The following is a 15,674-nucleotide window of genomic DNA, read 5'->3' on the forward strand; positions in this document are numbered from 1 at the left end:
GACAATCTTACCAAGTCCATATACCCAAAACCAAGAAACGCACAAATTTTTACTTTCTTAATTCTTCATTTCTGTCAACTTTAACTGAAGAACGTTACAATTTTCACTAATGTCACAAAATCATGTACATTAATGGCATCTAACAAGACACCACCACCTGCCCATTCTTTATTTATTCCCTATTACAGCATCACAAGCAGATGTACAATTTTATGTCATTCCATATGTCTCAAAATAATTATCAATATAGTTTGAAATGTATTTTGTGAACTTAAATGCTCATATATTTCAAACAAATGTCACACTAATGGATAAAATATAGAATCCTGAAATAAGTTGCAATTTCCACTGCTCAATGTGCAGATTTTCTACAGTGCATTAAGTATTTATCTTTCCTGTGGACTCTCTTTGAGATTTTCTCAAATGTCACTTTTTGATTTTTCAGGAGCTGCCTCTTTGTTCAAACGAACTTATTTATTAGGTGCAGAAATTAAGGAATAAATATACCTTCTCTAATTATGTTGACATATGGATTCACACAAGAGCTGAATTAGAAGAATTTATCAATACCCTCAACAATTATCAAATTCTCCATAAAATGTAAAGCCACAACACACAAGGAAAACATTAGATTTTCAGACACCACAATATTCAAACTGGTACCAGAAAACAGGTATAAACTTAGTAACATGATTTTTTTTCTCAAAATGATTGATTTACACAAAAATCCACTACTGTCAATCCAACTTTAATCAACTGGTGATGTCGCACATATTGTATTTCCATTACAAATGCACAAAGTGGAAGATTCAACCAGGCATTACTATTTTTTATTGCATCTCAGATCTCAATCTTAAATATATACTTAACAATTGTCAATGTTCATTACATTAGCATTAACTACATTTTCCTCCATTTAGGAGCTCTTGAAAAATGCAGTCTTATCCCAAAGATTACATATTTATCTGCAAGGAAATCATCATCTCAGTGATTTTAAGCTTGCCTGGCCCCTGGTTAGGCAAGTACTCTTGCTGATTAATTTAAAACTTTTCTCTTTTGTAGCCTTTCTCTCACCCCAACTTGCAGCTTCCCCTCTTCCTGCAATCTCCCCTTCTCTCCCCTTTTTAGGTTCTTTCCCCAATCTCTTGTCATCTCTCCCTTGCTCGAAAACCCCACTTCAGCCTACCCTTCTGCCTCAACCTCCCTTGTAGGTTCCCTTCTCTGAAAACCTCATTGCATCATCCACATTCTCATTGTAGCTGTGCCTTCTCCTCCAAATTCCCTTGATACTCCCTTCTTCAGCACCAACCCCCCAACTCACTTCAGAGCTTCTTTCTTACTCTGACTCCCCTTGGAATCTTTTTCTTATTCACCCACCAGAACCAGCACATGAAACTTCTGACAGACTGCCACCAAGACCTCAGTTCCTCAGCAAAAGGCTTCCCAGCAGCTCCCTCATGTCCCTCATGTCATTTTTCTCTTAGTTTCCCAACTGCTTGTTGTCTCTCCATCAATCCCATGTTCACTGCTGACAGACGGATAATAAACTTATCAGTGGCACACTACTGTCTGTAATCTTCCATTTGAAATATTCTGTGATTGGAGAAGCAACTCTTCACCGATTCTATGAATAAATTGTTGGATGAAATCTTATGACAGAGTGGACGTTTAACCATTCAGTAAGAGGAATAATTATTGGCCTACCTTTTACTTTTAGATTTGCCATTGTCTGTTGATCCCCTGTATCACATGTGTAGTTTCCAGCATCCTGAGCACTTAGGCTGTGAATAAGTAACTCAACATAGGAACCTTTTTGTTTCATTTCATGCTTCTCACTGGGATGAAGTACCACAGATTCTTTCCTCCATTTCACAGGGGCATCTGGTTTTGTAATGACACAGCTGAGAACAGCAGTACTATTTTCTTCAGCCTCCTGGTTCTCAAGTTCTTGTTTGAAAAGTACAGGAAGGGCTAAGAGAGACAGTAATTTAGTTCAATGATGATGAACTTCAGATAAGATTCAATTCTGACTTCTAAACACCAACACAGTTTCAAACAAATTCATTGTGAAATAATGTTTGAGGAGGCTATTCAATATCAAAGATCTGTCAACATTTCTCAACAGCCTGGGTATTACGTAACTTCACATAGTACAGCATGGTAGCAGATTATTTAGCTTCTGAAGGAACACGTATATTAATTCCTAATGTGTCCTAATCAGCATGGAATACTTTTTGTGATCTCTGCAAGTCTCAGGATATCCAAGAATTACTCCACCGAAATTCAAGGAAATCATAATGAATTCTTATGTTAAGTATACTATACCATTTCAATTAAACAGCAATGAAGAGTACTTGACCAGAGAACAGAGGCAGATTTATGATCCTCCTATTACATTTTTTCCTGTTCATCAATAACTTCCGGCTTGCATTACATTTTTTATTCACAGTGTATCTGTATGATGTGTTCATATTTCTTCAAATCAATTAGGGCTTTGTAATTCCTAAAATCCACATACTTCCTTACATTTAGACACTTAGCAGAATCTCAAAATTTGATTGTGACCACTCAAATTTGACATCAGACTTATCTGCGGTGCAGTCTTATTTTACCAGACCCTGTAGTAAAACTAAAGAATCAAATCTAACTTGGGCAGGAGTGTGTAGCGTAAGAACTAGTGGGCTTGAGTGGAGAAAAAGCAGAGGCCAAGACCATCATGGACAGGTGGTAAGAGTTCCCTGCTTAAGGTTAGTGCTAGGATGAAGCCTTCACAGAGGTGAAGATCGTCAGAGAGGGAGAGAAAAACAAGACTGGAGAGGACCAATTTTATACGTATCCAAAAGAAATGTGTGGGATTTAAAATAATAATCTTACTTAGATTCTGTGTTGCCTCCCTCCAGGTTAGGTTTTTTAAAATTTCAAGTTAAAATGAATCACTGATTTTCAACGCAAAATATGTCCCTATCCAATTCGGGCTACGAAAAGATGATGGGAATACAGCAACAGTAGCCAAGCCATTCTAAGTCTGCTGTTGATACCTCTCCTCATAGGCAGTCAGGATGAAAGTCGACCCTTGAGTTTCTTTTTTTTAGTTTACTATGATCTATGAACCTTGCTATCTACAGGGACTCCTCCGACTTTCTTTCTAATCTAAGATTAATGTGGATTCTGGTAGCAATTTCAGCCCAGTTAGCCAAGCCAGTTAACTAATGGATCAGATCGGCCACTTTTCTTACAGCCCACTCAATTTTACGTTCCATTGAATCCCATTCCTTTTCCATTTAGTTAATCACATAGAAAATTAAGTGGGGTGTAATAATAGTCTGAATGCCTAAAACGAACTCTACCCAAGAAAAAAATTAAAAACCTACTGTTTATGGTTAATCACGATTTTGCCTTGTGAACAAAATGTAAACAAATATGGTCATTGTCAAGAACAATCACAAAAGGCAACATTTCTTAATTTGAATTATAGGCTCTGATGACCGTTGTCCTACCTTTCACTTTTAAGGAGGCAGTAATTTGTTGATCTCCAGAATCACAGGTATATTCTCCAGCATCTTCTAATTTTATATTGTGAATGAGTAATTCAACGTAGCATTCTTTTTGTTTCATTTCATGCTTGTTACTTGGCTGAAGCAATATTGATCCCTTTCTCCATTTCACTGCTACATCAGGCTTGGTGACCTCACATTTCAAACTGGCAGAACCGTCTTCTTCAATTTCTTGATCATGAAATTTTTTTTTGAAAAGTACTGGCAAGGCTAAGAGACAGGAATTTGCATTGATTTAGTTCAATGGTAACTGAGTATGCTGATATAAATTTAAAACAATTCTACTGAATATGATACAGTATTCATTATTAATTTGAACGATAACATGAACACTTGCACTTATGCTCAAACACACATTAAAACTTAATACAATTGAATTTCCACATGTAAGTTTAGACTTTTACATACATACAAACAATTCCTTTCTCAATTATTTGTAACAATTTCATGGAAGACCCCCAGTTTGATAATATCAATTCCTATTCACAGAACAACATGCAGGTCAGGCTACATAAGAGGTGGCCCATGTCGAACCACTTGTACATCCTATATTGTAGGCAGAGATGAACCTACCTCATTTTAATCAATTTTAAATTTACATAGGCTAATTTTCCAAAGGAAGCTGGAATGCAGACTTAATGGGCAGAATCTAATGGGGTCCTGAACAATATGGGCTATGGCGAAAATGTGGTAGAATCAAAGTCCTGCGAGGCCTTTATTAATGTTGGGAACAACTCGCTGCATCTTTCGACTAGCTTCCAGGCATCAAGGCAAAATTCTTGGTAGGCAGATGCAAGTTGCCTATTAAAAGGGATTATTGATTATTAACAACCTCACCAACTGCAGATCTTGCCTCATTAATATGTAGTTTTCTATCTTTCACCCCACTCCAAGTAAACAGGATGCTGGGAATTCTAGACATGTAAGACAGAACAGGTTCCTGGCGACTTCAGTTTGAAGCTTGCTCCAAAGGAGCTTCACGTTGGACACCCGGCACCAATATCTCACGACATGCTCCATGGGCAAGAGACCTCCATGGGTGACCATGTTTATGGACATCAGTATCCACACTGTTTTGTTTCAGCCTCTAAGAACCCACAATGACACATCTCCGATTTAGTTTTAGTATGTTTCTGCAAGTCAATGATGCATCTCGGGTGTCATGGCAGCTATCATTGTAATGCAGCAAGAGCAATTTGCACTCGGGGTAAGCGGCCAGCACTTGGACTGGACCAGCCTGCATATCTGGCCTGTTCACTTGCTCTCTTAGTCCTCACTCACTTTGAGCCCACCTGGATGCTCACAGCATCCCTGCCTAGTCTTTACTTTTACTGCTTTGATACTTCAGCCAGAGATACCAGGCTCACAGTACTGCTGTATTGATGTGATGTTTTGCATACACACAGTGCCACAAAGCTTAGCATGGCAGTCAAAAGATAACCTTGGATCAGCAGTCCTGGCACAGTAACTTAAGGGCAGCCTGCGATACAGTCCGGAGGCTTTGGCATTGTTAGTCAGCCTCTTGGAGTGATCAGTCAGGATTCTCTCTTCATAAGGGATAAAGAGCTGAAAATTGGGGTAGCCCATCACCCATCTTGACACTTTGTGCCCAACTGGAGGCCTTTTCCCTCCTGAAATGAAAGGGGCACATATTAAGGGAGATGAAAGTGGATGGCACAGCTGTACTTCAGCTGTATTTTTGGTGCAGGTGGGAGGTACCATGTGCATGTGAGTAGGCAAGGTAGAGAGCATGCAATGTGGTGTCAGGGGTTGGGGTAGGTAAGAGTGAGTGAGAGAAAATGTTTCATGCAATAATGAGAATGGTACAGCATAAACCTTGGTTGGAAGTGGAAGCAGCAGAGAGACAGTGTGCATATTAGGGAAAAGATAGTGGCACTTACGCTGGTGAGGTAGAGAAGGTCATTGGCCTTCTTCCCACATTGCTGTGTATTCCTCCAGATGGCTGTGAAAGCAATAACCTGAGTAACGACCTCAGACCAAGCTGGCATGATCTGGTGCTGTGGTCATCCCTGCTGATCCCTGGGAATAGGATGTCACATCTTTGTAACACAGGACATCCAGAACCCTGCCCACAAAGCAGAGTGACAAGTTTTCTTCTTTGCCATGTCTGGGGCAAACGTCAAGACCATGCAGGGCAGGTTGCCAGTGTCTGTCTGGGTGCACCACCCTTTCAACGATGGTGTCAACCCAAGGGATACTGGCTCATTCCGGGACACTCCAGCAGTGGTAAGTTGTTCTGGGTACAGCAAGTGTTAGGAATGGGCTAGAATTGGACAAGAGGGGTGCTATTTGTGTTGGGTAAGTAATTACTGAGATAAGTTTGGTAAGGTGCAGCAAGAGAGTTTGCTAGCCCTTGCAAAAGAAAACCCTGCATGAAACTCAGCAACACTGACAGCCAAAAAAACACAGTTCAGTTCAATGAAACTGTTAAGCAAGACTGAATAACAATAAAGTTGGATGCTTTCTTGGAAGGACCTGAATCGCAATATGTTGCGCATGTCTGAAACTCGTAGCCACATTGAATGCTAGAGAAAGGACAAATTGTAATTTAACTATCTAAAGCAGATGCAAACAAAAAATAATCCACGCCAGAAAATAAAAAAAAGACTTTAAAACCAAAAACTAGGATATGGCTTGGCTTGGTAAAGGGAGTATAAATATATCCTGCTCATTGATAACATATACTGAAACTACGGCATAAACAAATCACAGATCAGATCAAGGCCTTGATGACTCAGTGATCAAAGAAATCAGGTGACTGACATGAGAAAAGCTGATGTCTCCTAATGCATGTATACCTCTTAAATCAAGTTGGCAAGGTTGCTGCATACCATTCTCTCAGGTCTAACTCTGAAACTGTCATCAAATCTACTTACAAAGGCAGTCCTAATATTTAGTTTACTGACCTTAGTCTAACAGAGGCTGAACACCAACTCTCTGACACTTCCACTAAGCTCTTCCTGGATCATTGCCCCATTATCTAATATCAAGCCATTGCGTCCAGAACTATTGGTCACCTCATCTTCTCTAGTGATTTTTTTCTCCACTGCTTCCAACTTCATGGTCACACAATCCTGAACAGCCCAATTCTGCCTCCTTCTAAAATCATAAGTAAGTTACTGTTTTTCTCTTCAGGGAAGGAATATGAAGTTTTTGAACTTGAGGCCCAGCTAAGGACAACTGCATCAATTGTGCATCCGCTGATTCAGTAATGCCATCCATCTGGCATCAAATTACAATTCATTGGGAGGTATTCTTTTCTTTTTAAAAAATTTGGAATCAAACAATGAATATATTGTATGCACTAAGTATACACTTGTCATGCCAGTTAAATAAATCTATTCAGATGTAAACTCAAAATGTTTCACCTGGATTTGCCATTTCTGAATCACATTTCATATCTAATCCTGAAAGACAACTAGGAGCTGCCATGTTCACAGATTTAACTGCAAGTATAGAAAGACATAGCCTATGATGTTCAAGGGTGGCTTTTATTGGGAGGGGCTACTATGTCAATGGATTACTACCAGAATTTCTTTCTTCAAATGCAACATTTGCACTGTGGTCCTGCATAAATACATCTGAATAAGACTGAATATCTCAGTTTCTTATAGAAGCCACATGGCATTAAATGTCTCCATGCCATATTGTGTCAGGATATAACCTGATGTCTCACTGTGACTGATGCAATGGCTCAGTAGTGTTACTGGAACACTGTTTGATCTCCAACATTCCCCACAGACTATCATTTCATCTGACATGGAGATCGCAGTTGGTGGATTCCTTGTAGCCTTGTTGCATAGACAAACACAGAATCTATACAGTGTGGAAACAGGTCATTCAGCCCAACAAGTCCACACCGACTGTCCGAAGAGCATCTCACCCAGACTCACACCGACTGTCTGAAGAGCATCTCACCCAGACTCACACCTCCTACCTTTTCCCTATAACCCTGTATTTCCCATGGCTAATCCGTCCAACCTACACATCCCTGGTCACTAAGAGCAATGTAGCATAGCCAATCCACATAACCTGTACATCTTTGGACTGTGGGAGGAAACTGGAGCACCCAAAGGAAACCTACGCAGACATGGGGAGAACGTGCAAACTCCACACAGACAGTTGCCCAAAGCTGGAATCAAACCCGGGTCCCTGGTGCTGTGAGGCAGCCGTGCTAACCACTGAACTACCATGTCACCCAATAAGAACAGCAACAGTCAGCAGCTGCCGTATAGTCTCCTGAGGGTGCAGCAGCATGTGGACACGACCCAAGCAGGAGGAGGAGAATGACCAGATACTGCATATACTGATCTCGCTGTCATTTTCTTACAGCTCTTAGATACCAGCACAGGTGCTGACTAGGGATCAAAAACAGAAATTGATGGAAAACCTCAGGTCTGTAGAAAGATATCAGAGTTAACGTTTCAGGTTCAGAGACCCTTCCTCAGAACTTGCTGACTAAGGATGATCTGGCCCATTAGCACTGATGTGTGTTATCTACTTAAGCAGGACTTGAACTCAAAAAGGAGTGGGTGGCAATTTCTTCTGATGGTCGTCATTACAGCTGCCTTGATTTTTATGGTCAGAGGTCAGACAACACGAGATTATAGTCCAACAGATTTATTCGAAATTACAAGCTTTCAAGCTCTGCTCCTTCGTCAGGTGAAGTGACTTCACCCGACATATGAGCAGCACTTCAAAAGCTTGTGATTTCAAATAAACCTGTTGGAGCAGCGCTCAAAAAGCTTGTGATTTCAAATAAACATGCTGGACTATAACCTGGTGTCATGTGACATCTGCTCTTGCCCACCCCAGTCCAACACCGGCACCTCTACATCTTGAATATTTATGCCAGTGGTTTGTTTCAAGAAATAAGACTTGTGTAAAATTTCCCAAACCTCAAACGTAAAGGCATCCAGGATGTCACTGATTTTACTTTCTCCAAGTTACATCTTCTTATATCCTCCCCTCAGCTGAAGCAACCCAGATAGTGGGATTTTCCACCAAAGGGCTAGGCCCTTTAGACTGTACTCTCATTTCTTGGAGAGCATGCTATCTGCAAACTGCAGGGTCTTGCAGTGAAGTTCACAAATGATGTGCTGCATCACTATGGAATGTTGTGTCCTTCACAACTGCAGCTAACAAAGAGGGGTTGTTCTGGACACAGGAAATAGAGAATGATAATCAGAACATTGAGCAGGAGAGACATCCAAGACAGCATGGTAGTGCTATGTACCACTGAGCATGAGAAGCCAGACAAAACCTAACTGAAGCCCATTTCCATGGTGAATGGGCTGGATTTGGATTTCCTTTCATTGTGTAACTTACTTTTGGTTATATGGCAAGTGGGACATGGTCAATCCGCTGTAAATGTGGATCTAATTATTTTTGCAGTCCTTAAATTTTCTGTTGTTGAATAATTGCTTTTCTTATCAGTGTGATTGGATACTTAGTATCTCTGGGTATTCCCACTTACATGCACCCACAGTCTACTCATTATTAAGGAGCAAGCATGAGGCAGTGAGAAAAGTACTAACTATTTCATGGCATTAAGGTTAGGCTGCCATAAAGCCTTGTATTGGTATATGATATCTGGGTGTCATGCAATGAAGTCTCTTATAATAGGCAGGTTGGGAGTAATCCTGAGGTATCGCCTTTCCACCCTTCCTTCATTGGTTAGCCTTCAACGTTTCACAGTTCACGCAGACTGCTAAGTTGCTCTGAAGTGCCTGAGAATGCTGAAGGATTATGTTTAACCTGAAAGGGACACAGCAATGCATCATAAGAGCACATAGACATGTTAAATTCCTGCAGTCTGAACACCTCAAAGCAGTGCATTCCTTGGGAAATAACAGATAGAAAAAAACATTGCTTCCAGAGATCTCTAGAATCATCATTGATTCTGTAATCTCACTCATAAGGCAGGTGTAAAGTGTGGGTGATGTGTGTTGGGCAGGCTCTACCACAATCGCTGTACACTGCTTTTAGCCTCCACATTGTCCATTTAAAGTGCAAATGCACAATTACAGGAACAGGAGGCAGTGTGCAAACTGGATCCAAGGTTGGAAAAATCCACCAATGTTAGGAGTTCTGTACTGGCTCCAGCATGCATATGTCTGGCTGGCATCGACAGGCTGGTTAGAGCCATGGAGACCCATGGCTTCAGTCATCAACATCATGGTTCAAGGATCCCAGATCTCTGAGTGTACCTGAATTCAAGGAGGCAGTTGCCTGTCAGAGAGGAGCAACACTTGGTCATTACAATTTTTCCAACATTGGAACATCTGGAGAGGTTGCTCACCTGTCAAAAGACTACACTGGGTTCGACAGCAACAAAAACATTAATGAAAACATTTTAAGAGCACAAGTGAATACATATTTACAAAAATACACAGTTATTTACAGTGATCTGTCGCACATGCCACTCATGCGCTGTCAGAGAGATATTTTTCTTCCCTTTAATACAATTCCAATTTCTGCAAGTGGGGTGGAGGGAGCCTGCTCTCTAGTTGCTATTGTTGGACTGGAAGAGTTGACTGGCCATCCCTAGGTGCAGAGATAGTAGGAACTGCAGATGCTGGAGAATCTGAGATAACAAGGTGTAGAGCTGGATGAACACAGCAGGCCAAGCAGCATCAGAGGAGCAGGAAGGCTGACGTTTTGGGCCTAGACCCGTCTTCAGAAATCCTGAGGGAGGAGGGTAACTTCTTCAAGGTAGGCATCCTTAGAAGAGGCTTCGCAGTGGGGTTAAACTTGTTTCAGAGATAGTAGGAGCTGCAGATGCTGGAGAATCTGGGATAACAAGGTGTAGAGCTGGATGAACACAGCAGGCCAAGCGCATCAGAGGAGCAGGAAGGCTGACGTTTCGGGCCTAGACCCTTCTTCAGAAATTTCTGTCCCTCATCACACAGTTCAATTGCTAGAATAAATATAGGTCTCATTTACGCAATATGTCTACAACATCAGGAATATGAGAACAGCATGCAACAAGGGAAGGTTTTTTGCTGATCAAGAGACCGCAATGCCAGCAGCAAGCAACTCCAGAGAGAGAGAGAGACAGAAAGGGAGAGAGATTGGTCAGGAAATGTATTGTAGAAGATGGGCACAGCACTTTGAAAGCAAAGTGATGGCCGTGATATAGAGTCTACCATTTTGACCATGAGGCTCTTTTATAGCCCAACAATGGTAGCACTGTCAACCAATAGCAAGTTTTGCCATTGAAAATCTCCCACTACGATGCAGTCACATCTGTTTCTCAGTACTCTGCCAGAATCCAGATTTTTATTTAAAATGGCAACGAAGCAGAAAGACGAAGTGAACTGTTAAAATTTCGGCTACTAATTCTGTTTCCTTCCAAACATGCTGCTTGACGTGCTGAGTATTTCCAGTGCAACTTTTTCCTTATTTAGGAGAACCTGGCAATAATACATGCATATTGTCTCATATTCTCTATACCTTGTCTACTTCGTGGCATTGAAGCTGAATACTGGGGATGCTTCGGGGTTCATTATTTTGATTCAGGGATTGTATTCTGTGCCTTAATTGCAACCCTCTCCCAATATCAAAAATGGGCTTGTCAACATTTCTATTTCATTACTTTCCCATCAATGACCTGAAGAGCATACTGAGCATTCAAAAAAAGTACAGCATTATAATCTGATTTAATGTTTTCATTTATGTAATAATGTACCTAAGAAAGCGTATGCAATGTGCCTTAATCATTACCGCCCAGTGGTTCTGACCTCATAATCATGAAGTGCTTCGAGAGGCTGGTCATGGGCCACATCAACTCTAGTCTCCCAGCCTACCTCAATCCCCTACAATTTCCCAACTGACATAACAGGTCCACAGTGCATGCCATTTCCCTAGCCTGTACTCATCCCTGGAACATCTAGACAACAGAGACACCTGCGTCAGACTCCTGCTCATTGACTACAGCTCCACCTTCAGCACCATTATCCCATCCAGACTGATGTCAAAACTCTGTGACCTCTGTCTCAGTTCCACCCTCTGCATCTGGATCCTCAGCTTTCTGACCGACACACCGCAATCAGTGAAGATAGGTAACTACACCTCCTCTACAATTACACTCAACACTGGAGCACCCCAAGGATGCGACCTCAACCCCCACTGTACTCCCTGTACACCCACAACTGTGTTGCCAAATTTCAAATGAACACCATCTACAAGTTCACTGACGACACCACTGCTGTGGGACGGATATCTAAAAACGATGAGTCAAAATACAGAAGGGAGATAGAGGGCTTGGTGACGTCATGTAATGAAAACAACCTCCCTCTCAATGTCAGTAAAACTAAAGAACTGATCATTGACTTCAGAAAGAAAGGAGGAAAACACGCCCCCATCTACATCAACGGAACTGGAGTGGAGAGGGTAGAGAGCATCAAGTTTCTCAGAGTGATGATAACCAACGGCCTGTCCTGGACTTCCCACATAGATGCAACAGTCAAGAAGGCACAACAACGCCTCTTCTTCCGCAGACGGCTCAGGAAATTTGGCACGTCCGTAAGGACCCTCACCAACTTCGAGAGATGCACCATTGAAAGCATACAAGTAGTTCTCCTATCATGCAACAGTTGCATTCTTGTGCGACCTTGCGCTATAGAAAATCACACCACAGAAAATCACGTTATAGGGAAATCGCTATATCTGTACAGCAGAAAGTTTGCGTTAACCAAACAGCATCCAATATTCATCAATCACATTACAGCCAATTCGCATTTACAATACACGCATTACAGCAGAACTACCCTGTACTGTCCGGGTGCATAACGGCCTGGTGTGGAATCTGCTCTGCCCAGGACTGTAACAAAGTACAGAAGATGGCACAGCCCAGACCATCACAGAAGCCAACCTTCCATCTATGGACTCCATTTACACAGCTCGCTGCCACGGGAAGGCTGCCAACATCATCAAAGACCCATTGCACCCTGGTAATGATCTCGTACAACCGTCAGGCAGAAGGTTCAGAAGCCTGAACACACACACAAGCAGGTTTAGGTACAGCTTCTTCCCGGCCGTTATTAGACTGATGAATGGAGTTTCCAGCCTAAAATAATGTAATCTGTATGTCTCTGTCTAAATCTTTTTGATCTGTACAACCTTGCTTACTATAATCTGCCTGTACTGATCGTAAATAAAGCTTTTCACTGTACTTTGGTATACGTGACAATAAATCAATCAATTCAGTTCAATTTAATTCAACATTGACCTACCCTTTACTTTTAAGGTGGCTGAGGTCTGTTGAAACCCTGAATCACAGATATATTCTCCAGCATCTTCTGGTTTTAAGTTGTGAATAATCAACTCAATCATGGAACCTTTTTGTTTCATTTCATGCTTGTTACTTGAATGAAGTACTGAAGATTCCTTTTTCCATTGGACAAGAGCATCATGTTTAGTAATTTCACAACACAAAGACACCGAACTGCCTTCTTCGGCTTCGTTACTCTGAAGCCCTTGTTTGAAGAGTACAGGCAAGGCTAAAGATCACAAAGATTTCAATCATTTAGCATAAGATAATAAATCAGGTCAACACCAAACTTTCCATTCCAGTAATGATCTTACTTCAAAATAATTCAACTAAGTATTTGTCCATTTGTGCTAAGTCATACTTTTATTATTGTTGTAATATGTATCACACATTTTCAAAACTATCTTTCCATTTGAGAACTTTACTTCATAGCCTCTATGCATGGTTTAATTTCATAGCAATTTGTCTTTTAAAAACAAAGATAGAAGTAAGCTGTTCATTTTTAATTCAATTATCATTTTATGAGGGTAATTGTGGTAAATTATCCACTCAAATGATTACAGCTCTCCATTCCAGAAATCATGTAATCGTTGTTTGCAAGTGTTGTCACTAATTAATACAGCACCTAAACCAAATTTCTTAAACACCTTAATTGCACCTTTGACTTTTTACCAGACAGGTCATATGCATTCATGCATTTGCATTACTTTGCACTCAATACGTAAAATAGTCAAAATAAAGTTTATAATTATAGAGTAATACAGCATAACAGCCCCTTCAGCCCAAACTGGTCCATGCTGACCATGGTGCCCACTCAGCTAGTTCCAATTGCCTGCATTTATCCCTCTAAACTCTTCCCATCCATGTGCCTATCCAAATGTTTCTTAAATGTTGCTATTGTACCTGCCTCATCCACTTTCTCTGGCAGCCCATTCCATAGCCCACCACTCTCTGTGTGAAGAAGTTGTCCCTCAGTTCCTTCTTAAATCTTTCCCCTCTCACCTCAAACCTATGCCCTCTAGTTTTCAATTCTCCATCCCTGGGAAAAAGACTATATGCATTCATCCTATCTATGCCCCTCATGATGTTATACACCTCAATAAGGGCATCCTCATTCTCCTGTGTTCCAAGGAATAAAGTCCTATCCTGGCCAGCCTCTCCCTATAACTCAGACCTACTAGTCCTGGCAACGCCCTTGTAAATCTTTTTTGCACATTTTCCAGTTTAACTATGTCTCTCCTATAACAGAGTGACCAAAACTGTAAACAATGCTCCACATGCAGCCTCACCAATGACTTATACAACTGTAACATAACATCCCATATCCTATACTCAGTGCCTCGAACAATCAAGGCCAGCATGCTAAATGCCTTCTTCACCACCTTCTACCTGTGACTCCGCTTTCAATGAGCTATGTACTTGTATTCCTAGGTCCCTCTGTTCCACAACACCCCTCAGAACCTTACTATTTACCATATAAGTCCATCTTTCATTGCATTTGCGAATCCTCAGCCCATTTCCCTATCTGGTGAAGATTCCTCTGTAATTTTTTGATAACCTTTTTTGCTATCAACAATACCTCCAAATTTTGTATCATCCGCAAACTTACTAATCATGCCTTGTACATAAACATCCAGATCATTTTTTTAAATAACAAATAACAAAGGTCCCAGCACTGATCTTTGTGACACACCACTGGTCACAGGTAATACAGTGTGGAGCTGGAGGAACACAGCAGGTCAGGCAGTATCAGAGGAACACAAAAGTCGACGTTTTGGATCAGAACCCTTTATAAGGACTAGTCACAGGCCTCCAGTCGGAGAAACAACCGTCAACCATCACCCTCTGCTTCCTACCATCGAGCCAATTATGAATCCAGTTGGCTAGCTCTCCTTGGGTCCCATGCGATCTAATTTTCATGACTAGCCTGCTGTGCAGAGCCTTACTAAAAGTCCATATAGACAACACCCACTGCCCTACCCTCATGTATCCTCTTGGTTATCTCTTCGAAAAACTCTAAATGATTTGTCAGACATGACTTCCAAAACAAAATTCCATGTTGACGATCCTTAATCAGACCTTCACTATCCAAATGTTGATTGATCCTGTCCCTCAGTATCCTCTCCAATAACTTGCCTACCACTGATGTCAGGCTCACTGGCCTGTAGTTTCCTGACCTGTCTATGCTACCTTTCTCAAACAATGGAACAACATTAGCCATCCTCCATCTTCCGGAACTTCACCACTGGCTAAAGACGAAGCAAAAATCTCTACAGTTTCTTCCCTAGCCTCCCATAAGGTCCAATGATGGACTTGATCAAGCCCAGGGTATCCATCTCAATACGCTTTAAGGCTGCAAACACATCCTCTCTGGCAATATGAATGTGGTCCAAAGCATCGCCACTTGTTTCCCTTATTTCCATGATTCTCTCCTCAGTAAATACGGAGGAGAAATATTCATTAAAAATCTCTCCCCATCTCCTGTGGCTCTACACATGCTGATCTTTAAGGGGACCTATTCTCCCCATAGCAATCCTTTTAATCTTTATATAGCTATAGTACCTCTTGGGATTAACTTTAACCTGATCTGACAGATCCATCTCATACCCTCGTTTTGCTCTTCTGATTTCCCTCTTAAGTGTGCTCCTACACTTTTTATAGTCATCTAAGAATTCACTTGAGCCCGCTAGCTTAAACCCAATGTATCAGAGATAGTAGGAACTGCAGATGCTGGAGAATCTGAGATAACAAGGTGTAGAGCTGGATGAACACAGCAGGCCAAGCAGCATCAGAGGAGCAGGAAAGCTGACGTTTCGGGCCTAGAC

The 15,674-nt window shown here is 41.3% G+C and overlaps 1 protein-coding gene across 1 annotated transcript in view; it reads right to left on the minus strand.

The window, feature by feature from the left end:
• obscnb (obscurin, cytoskeletal calmodulin and titin-interacting RhoGEF b) overlaps positions 1-15,674 on the minus strand; it is a 583,513-nt gene that overhangs the window by 308,256 nt on the left and 259,583 nt on the right. The window contains exons 30-32 of the mRNA XM_048618408.1: positions 12,812-13,078; positions 3,498-3,764; positions 1,705-1,971 (exon numbers count right to left, since the gene is read on the minus strand). Coding sequence (XP_048474365.1) covers positions 1,705-1,971; positions 3,498-3,764; positions 12,812-13,078 — 801 coding nt within the window. The remainder of the gene's footprint in view (positions 1-1,704; positions 1,972-3,497; positions 3,765-12,811; positions 13,079-15,674) is intronic.

Source organism: Rhincodon typus, chromosome 2 (assembly GCF_021869965.1).
Source record: "Rhincodon typus isolate 14 chromosome 2, sRhiTyp1.1, whole genome shotgun sequence".
NCBI lineage: Eukaryota > Metazoa > Chordata > Chondrichthyes > Orectolobiformes > Rhincodontidae > Rhincodon > Rhincodon typus.